Source organism: Musa acuminata, chromosome BXJ3-4, assembly GCF_036884655.1.
Source record: "Musa acuminata AAA Group cultivar baxijiao chromosome BXJ3-4, Cavendish_Baxijiao_AAA, whole genome shotgun sequence".
Lineage (NCBI taxonomy): Eukaryota > Viridiplantae > Streptophyta > Magnoliopsida > Zingiberales > Musaceae > Musa > Musa acuminata.
In genome coordinates, this window is record NC_088352.1 from 44,013,014 (window position 1) to 44,021,525 (window position 8,512).

Here is an 8,512-nt window from a genome sequence, read left to right on the forward strand (position 1 = left end):
CGTTGACGATTGTGGACGCCTTCAATAACGATTCAGAGAAGGTCGATTCAGGATCTGTTAACACCGTTGCCTCCAGTTCGCAGTTGGAACACGACCCAAGTTGATTCATTTGCATCACGGTGGCAGTCGAAACGATTACCTAAATGGAAACAGAAACAGAGGTCGGAAAATGAAGCTTCTGCACATAACCATGTCAAACAAGCCAGGCAACCAAAGCTGTCAAAGAGAAAGCAACAAGAGGAGATCAATGAGACACAATAAACCTGAAGAAGCACATGTATACAACATCCAGAATCAGGATAATGATATCTCGGGATGAACAGAACTTTCCGAAGATCTCGATTAAATATCAGGAGATTTCGAACCAAAGGTACCAAAAGGTCATAGCCATTTTCCCCACATTACAGCACAACCAATCCTGAGACAAGATACAACAGCATATTACACCCGAGCTGCACGACAGCCACAAGAAGCCTGCCCAACACCTAAAAGTAAAGTTGCCTAGATTGGGCCACGGTCGCCTCCGATGGACAGTAAGGACACTTGAAAGCTCGTGTACTGTTCTTGGAGAGCTTCACTATCGACTGCTTGGAGAGCACATGCCCACATGGAATCATCATCGGAGGGTTCTCATCACTCCCTTGCTCTTTCAGCACTGGGCAAATGAAGATTGAGTGAAAATGGAACTCCCTTCCCAGGTCCACTGGAACAGGGAGCTCTGTCATCGTCAGCCACTCCTGCTTCTTAGTAGCCATCACACTTTCTATCTTCAGCAGCACCGGCAGCCCTTGAATGCCTGCTGCTATTGTCACACCAAGTGGGCTTTGATAAGACTGGCCCAGCAGGCTGCAGAACCGTTGCATGAACTCCTCAGCTACAGTCTCCCAGTGACTAGGCGACATGAAGTCAGCGTATGGGGACTGGTGGATCTTACCAGCCCATAACAGACAGGCCATCAACTTTTGGAATGTGACCATGTGCACCGGAGCAAAAGGGGCCAGACGAGTCCTTGCATAAGTGAGAGCCTCATTTCTGCTTCCGTTCTGTAGTATCTCTACAAACTGCAGTTGGTGAAGCTTCAGTTCAAGACTAGAACCATTGTGCAATAACCATTCACTCTGCTTGGAAGCCCAGCAAAGAGCAGGTTCAAGGTTCCTACACCTCATAGCCTCGACTATTTCATGCATCTCCAGGAAAGCAGATTTAATGGCTGCAGCTTCTGGCTCGTTTGCTTCTCTTATGAAGCAGTCACCGATATTGAACATGCCATGGCGGTAGAAGTGGGTTGCAATAATCTGATTTACTATGTGGACATCAAAGTCAACTTTTCGATGTGCTTTTGATATATCTGAATTGAAACACTTCTCAAGTGTTTTGACATATTTTCCAAGTCCAAAGTTCAGCTCCTTCTGGAGTCCTTCTAATTGGTTTAATGGTGCAATCTCATTCAGTTTGGTCTTCAGATCAACCAGTATAGATTTTGGATCAGTACAGCCAGTAGTACTCTCAATCGGCTGCATCTTCAACTTTGCCTGCTCAATCTCACATCCAACTTGGTCAATGAGTTCTTGAGTTCTAGAAGACAAAAGCTTCTGCTTCTTAGCAACTCGGTCAAATACATCATGTACCATATTTAACTCCATTTATTCCTAGCAGTGAATAAATCCTCCAGTTCAGCACCTGCATCATAGCAATCATCTATCAACCACTTCAGCAGATGCACAATTCAAAAAAATGAGCAATATTTTGTTAAAAGGATTGTGCAATTAATACAATCGTCTCGAAAATATCTTTATGGCTTTGGGATGGGACAATGAATAATAAAACTATACAACACAAATACAGAACTATTTTTTTCAGCAAATACCACTAGTTGAAGCGCATGGTCAGATAAGTCCTTACACCAGTTCTACTTTTCGCAAAGCTAGACCTGAAACCATTTGTTGTTGATTTGGAAATGCATCATACATGTTGGAACCAAGCCACACATCCCTTTGCAATGTGTTTAACAATGCTGTAACTACAAACTAGCTTTTATGAGACATCCCATAAATGCTGCACACAAGAAGAATTCTACGCTTTCCAAATTCTCCTATAAAATGAGTATGATAAACTTCCAGCCTTGATCATGCAAGGAGTACACATAAGCCTCACCTTGTGTTGCCCAATACATTGAATGGACCTTTAAAATATTAGCCAATCCCAGTCTAAATTGGATTGATCCCTTCGAACAAGATTTTGAAATTCGGCTGATGTGATTCACAATTCAGATGAAAATCTGCAGTCACTGACACCAATAAATCAGACCCCAACCTTATCCAAAATCATGTTCTCTCATTTTGTAACCCTGAGACTTCTCCTGCAACTCATTTATCTACCACTAAGCAGGCAAGAAAAAAACTTCTAAATAGAATACCAACAACGTGAGTCTCCGGCTGTGCCAAGCGTAAGTATCCCCAATTTCATCAATGGTTCAATTGAACCAGATGTCTCACCACCAAAAAATTGGGAGTCTCCCACAGCCATCCAACCAAGCTCCTCTCATCTTCCTTCTCCTTCTGTGCTAATACTTTAATATCGTTATTAATATAACATGTGAATTTTGTATCTGCTAGTATTAATACAGTTTTTTTATCAATCATGATAAATAATTTTAAAATTATAGTATTCGAGAACACCTCGTTTCGCTCAGGCAAGCACCTAGTGCATTAGGCATTTTGGCACCTTGGTATCTAGCGCCTTTGACTACATTGCGTTCTGGAGAAACTCAAGTAACTAAGTAAGATTAGGGCAGAATGAACAGGGAAAGCTGACTGATGCATAGCCTACCTCTAGATTTTAGAAAAGACAAGCTTTGATGTGCCTAAGATAAAATTTGCAGAAGAAATAAGTATGAGATTTACATGGAGGGCAAACAATGTCAAAAATAAGCAAAGAAGAAGTTATGTTAAAGAAGAGGTCCATTTTATTCTTAGAACCCTGTGAGGTGGACAAGAGTTTTAGCAGAGTCGATGTCTGCAGGGCTGACACCAAAAGCACATAAACAGGTCTGGTGATGTTTGTTAATGGCTGCCTTTAAAGGTACTTGATTATCAAAATGATTTTGAAGGATCTGCATATCACTGGGGACTGTAAATATTGATGGATATAGAAATGCTCTTTACATAGAAAAATCAGTGGGGCTAGAAAAATCTAAACACCAAGCTAATCACAAGCCCAAAAAAGTCTAAGATTTGGACTGAACATGACTGACTTGGTATGCTAGAAAATTTGCTGGGAGTATAAGAGCCAATTCACATGAGTTTGCATCCATGATTGACAATCAAGAACAGGTACAAATCAAAGTTTACATATGTGCTTAGACCAATTAATTCCTGGATTGTATTTGATTATCCATCTAACTTTTACCTCTACCAACATTTTTCTCCATAATCAATTACTTTTAATATATAAACTAAATTTGCATATTTTTCTCTATTTTTGGTTTATCCTGTGAAATGTGTAATTATTAGTGACTTTTGCTGTATGCACATGTTACACCTTTTCTTCGAGGATAAATTCTAGAATAAAAGTTTTAGTAGTTTTCTTTGACTGAGATTCTATTTTGGCCACCCCTGTTTCTGTAGCTGAGTCAAAATCTTCATAAATGAATACAAACAAGGACTACAACATTTTCTTTAGTTGAAACTTATAACCCCTTCTCCTTCCATCTGTCTCTTTTTTCTCATATTTAATTTGGCTACTTGGTATGCAATGATGTGAAGCATGATGCACATCAGTATATCTCTATATATGATCAAATTTGGCAGTTTTAGAGTTGCTTATGATAATCCATGTACACAATGTATAATCAATGAAAAATTCATACAATATGAGTTGCGAGTTCATTGCAACTTACCCGATTATTATAGGATGGTACATGTCACAGGAAAGAGAAAAACGGAGAGCAACATACAACTAGAGATAACAGGCTAAGTAGAAGAGAGGGATAACATATGCATGGATTTTACTAGAAATGAAGTAAACTGAACTGGGAAAATACTTGAAGAAGCAGCAGAAACAAATACATAATTCACAAAGAGAGAAATCTGCTGCAGAAACAATGCTAATGACATGCTAGCAGAGCAGCTGAAGGGGCTCTTTTAAGAACAATATGGTGCCATAACGTAAAACTGAAGCAATCCAAGGAGGAGATGCAACCGTCCCGAAAGGATATCTCACAATGACCCCAATCGATATTACCAACCATAACCACAATGCAGCAAAATGTCATCATCACAGACAAGTTCAAGCTACCAAGAAATGAAAAGGCATATGCAAACATAAGGTGCAGGTATAATGGGTTCCAATACAGCTCGTGTTCCATCTATACTGACTCTTAAATAACATAACTGCTTATCAGCTCAAGGTGTAACATATAGTTGCCTCAGTTGTCAGCATCACTAATTAAGGAGCAGAAGTACATAGCGAGAATCAGTTCCAGTGGTAAAAGAAAGAAATATAGAGGCTGGATGAAATATGCAATGTGAAACATACCACCAAGAAAACCCTCTCTACGATGAAGCGCACTGGGTTGCCAAATGCCAAATGTTATATCTGAATCGCTAGGATAAAACTTAAGAAGCTAAACGGGCCTGCATATGAGAAAATGTGCAGCTAAAATAAGTAATAAGAATGATAAATTAGTAACCTAGACAACCATATAACTAGTTTATACAAAATGGATGAATTCAGATGTCATCAAGCTACAAAGAGGATCTTCACGTAAATTCCAACAGACCCTTCGGTGACAACAGACCGCTCAACTTGCACAGGCTTCAAAAAGTACTGCAATACATTAAGCAAATTTCTTTCATTTTTACATCCAACGAGCCTAATTACCATCAACCTAACAAAAGACCCACAACCATCTAAAGCCAAAGTAATAATCGGCATTGAGAAGAAAAGCAACAAGAAACGAAACAATGCAAACACTGACAGAATCTACTGAACCAAATTAGATGGAGAATAAAACCAAGAGGAAATCGATCAAACAAACAGGGATAGAAGTCAAAGAAGGAAGAAATCCTTGATCGATCTCCCTACACCCAGCGTCAAGAAACGGGCAGTAACAAAACCCATCAATCCGACATCAAGAATTCGGTTCTTGATCTCAATAGATGGATTAAAGAAGGAACAGGTAAAGAAAAATAATGGGCAAAGAGAGGGGGGAGGAAGGAGGTTACGCTTGGCTTGGAGGTCGGCGACGATGAAAAAGGCGTCCGGAGGAGGAACAAGCGAGAAGGGAAGAGGGGGCACAATGGGGAGAACAGGTGTTGCGTGAGAGGATAGGTATGCTCTTGGGATGTAAGAGTGTGTATATTTAAAAAGAAGGTGATGAAGAAATATATATCGCAAATTTCAAATTTATCCTTATATATATATATATATATATATATATAATCATCGATACTTTTTTCTCCCTTAGTATAACTCAAATTATCATAAATAATATATTACTTTATTTAAATTATTAACTTTTTTATTTGAATAATATAATTAAGGAAATAATTAAAATTAATTTTTCTTAATCATATAGATAAGATAAATTTTATTATTTAATTAAATTATTAATTGATTTATTTTCTAATGAATGATGTGATTTTTAGAAAGTAAATAATTTAGAATTTATTTTTATATGTGAATCATAAGAAATAAATATTATAATTCTATTTTTATATATAAAAGGAAAATAAAAAAGAAACTAAAAATAAAAATTAAATTATTACATATGAGAATTGAGAAGAAGATTCTAGAATAAGAGAATCTTAGATATGATCCCATATTATTTTCATATCAATTTTTATTCATATATTTATTTTTTTATATTAATTTTTTTATTCATAATAATATATTAATTTTAAGATTTTATAATAATTATTATTATTAAATTATGATGTTAAAATGATTAATTAATTTAGTATTAGTGCTAATTCATTTAATATGACATATTTATGTTTCAATTTTATGATTTAATTAATTTTAAATTTAAAATCATGAATAATAAAGAATGGATTTGAGATTAATTATTTTTTATAATATTTTTAAAATAATAAAATCTTTTTTAATAAGAGGGGTCGAGTTTGACTTGAGTTGAGTTGATTGATTATCTTAGCCCTTGTAGTCAAGTATAACTCAATCCATTGCTAGTCATAAGTATCCTACAAATTAATCGCGTGAGTGATAGTGTGACATGATACATACTCTTTTTACTTATTATTTATTTGATATTTTTTTCACTTTATAATGTCTATTGTATATATTGTGATGTTTATGGATTTGTGCAATAAGAATCGATCGTGATGAGATCACGATAATGAGATCGATTTATAATTAAATGCAGATCCTAAATAATCCCGATCATATGATGGAGACAATTTGTATCATAGCTGCTCATGTGGGAACACTAAGGATATAGTGTAGATGCTCATTGGAGAATAAGTTCACTAATTTATCCGCTCAAAGAATGTTGGATGGTTGATGATACCTCATTGTCAAATAACGAGACACCAATGATGTCTTATATGAGTACTTAACTTTTTTAATACCGGACTTATAGGTATGAAAGTTTCAGATATAGTATAACCAGTTATCGGGAGTGGCAGCCGACCTTAAGAGGAAAACTAAGTATTGATAGAAGATCATATACTCTAGGTGTCATAAGAGGAATATTCCATGTATTTTTGTTCAAGCAAATCCCTGACTACGACAATTCGGATTGAGAGAGAAATAGTTCTCCAGGAAAATTCGATTAGAGCGAGACTTGAGTAAAAACCATATAGACATAACAATACTATACCCATAATACTATCTTTGGGATATTCCATGAATGAGGGACTATAAATATACTATAACTAAAGACAGACATGTTTAATAGATTGGATTCCTCTGTATCGTCTGAGAACTGCGATATAGTGGTCTAGTACGTCCACAGTCGATGAGTCGAGTGAATTATTATGGAGATAATAATTCATTGAGCTAGAATGAGTTCTGATAAGTATGACTCATGACCAGCTCGATATTGTGCCTAAAGGGTCACACATATATGGTAGGTGTTACAATGATTATAGGTTCAAATATAAGATATTCGTTGGAACCCATATCTTATTGGATATCCAATAAGTCATTGAATTATTAGATCATGTAGATGAGATCTAATAAGAGCCAATGAGAGATTACTGGATACTAATCTAAGAGGCTTGGATAGTTGGATGAAGATTTAATACCCGAAAGGGTAGGATCCATTATGGTTAAGTTGATAAGAGGACTTTGTAAATATGAGGAACCAAAAAACCATAGACTAGACCCCTTTTGGCTGTCACATCCTATTCTCCTCCTCAACTAGCAGTCCGGCATGTGGACAACAAGAAGGGTCGACCTTCTTGATTGCATGGTGCGCATAGTGAGAAGATTTGAACAGCGATTTGAGGAGCATTTTTGTAGCCCTTGCCATGTGGATCACCACTAGAGAGGAGGACACTTGACCTCCTTCATCATATCCAGATATACAAGATTTCAAGGATATATGATATCTTTAAATAATACATCTTTCTTATACATATAATTTTTTGACAGTAGATTTTTACGCACCAATCTTCACACGATGATGAAACCTTCTTTTGAAAATATAGGATTTTATTTTCTATTTTTCCACTGCATTTGTGATGCCACCCAAAGATTTCCTAACAATGGTTAGGTATTACCTAACATATGTGGTCAAGCATAACCTCATATGAGTAGGTACAACTTAATCCATGTGATTAGACATAACCTAACGCATATGACCATATATGACTTAGTATATATAGTTAGGCATAATTCAGCCTATGTAATCAAATATGATTCAGCTCGTATGGTTAGATACAATCCGGTTTGTGTCATGCATAATGCACCCCATATAGCATGATAAGACACAACTGATGTGACTAAGCATAACTCAATTTATGTGATCATGTATAATCCAACCTATGTGCTTAGGTATAGCACAACCCATATAGTTAAGCATACCCTTGATTAAACACAACCTAACTTGCGAGTCAAGGCATATCTTAGTTCAGTAGTAATGCTTAGCCTAACTCGTGGGTGAGACTCTGCCCAACCCATGAAACTAAGATATCGAGCTATGTGACTAATGCTATATATATTGTCACCCCTTTGTTTAGTTCATTATATCTCAACCCAACTTGCTACTCAAGACAAGCATGTACGACACACATGTGACGTGTCCCATGCTCAAGTAAGTTGATTTGGTATAGGCTAATACTATTTGGCATAGTCAAAATTTCTCTCACTTTATTGGTTTGAATTTATAGTTAATTAAATTAGATGGATTTGATAAGTTCAAATTGATTCAAGATAATTCTAAATTAACTTGACTTAATTGAAATTAATCAAATCTAAATCATAAAAGATGATTTCAAACTATATATATATATATATATATATATATATATATATATATATATATGTATGC

General features: G+C 35.9%; 1 protein-coding gene across 5 annotated transcripts; it reads right to left on the reverse strand.

Moving 5' to 3' along the window:
- Window positions 1–262: 262 nt before the first annotated feature.
- LOC103982754 (protein RMD5 homolog) lies at window positions 263–5,344 on the reverse strand. 5 transcript variants are annotated; one of them, XM_009399764.3, is made up of 4 exons: window positions 5,226–5,341; window positions 4,765–4,827; window positions 4,537–4,634; window positions 263–1,680 (listed from the first exon to the last, which is right to left on the reverse strand). In XM_009399764.3, the coding sequence occupies exon 4, from the start codon at window positions 1,641–1,643 to the stop codon at window positions 486–488; it is 1,158 nt and encodes a 385-aa protein (XP_009398039.2). In that variant the 5' UTR covers window positions 1,644–1,680; window positions 4,537–4,634; window positions 4,765–4,827; window positions 5,226–5,341; the 3' UTR covers window positions 263–485. The 5 variants fall into 5 exon arrangements, with proteins under 5 accessions (XP_009398039.2, XP_018679850.2, XP_009398037.2 ...); XM_018824305.2 differs by having other exon boundaries at window positions 4,750–4,827; XM_009399762.3 differs by having other exon boundaries at window positions 4,718–4,827.
- Window positions 5,345–8,512: the final 3,168 nt, after the last annotated feature.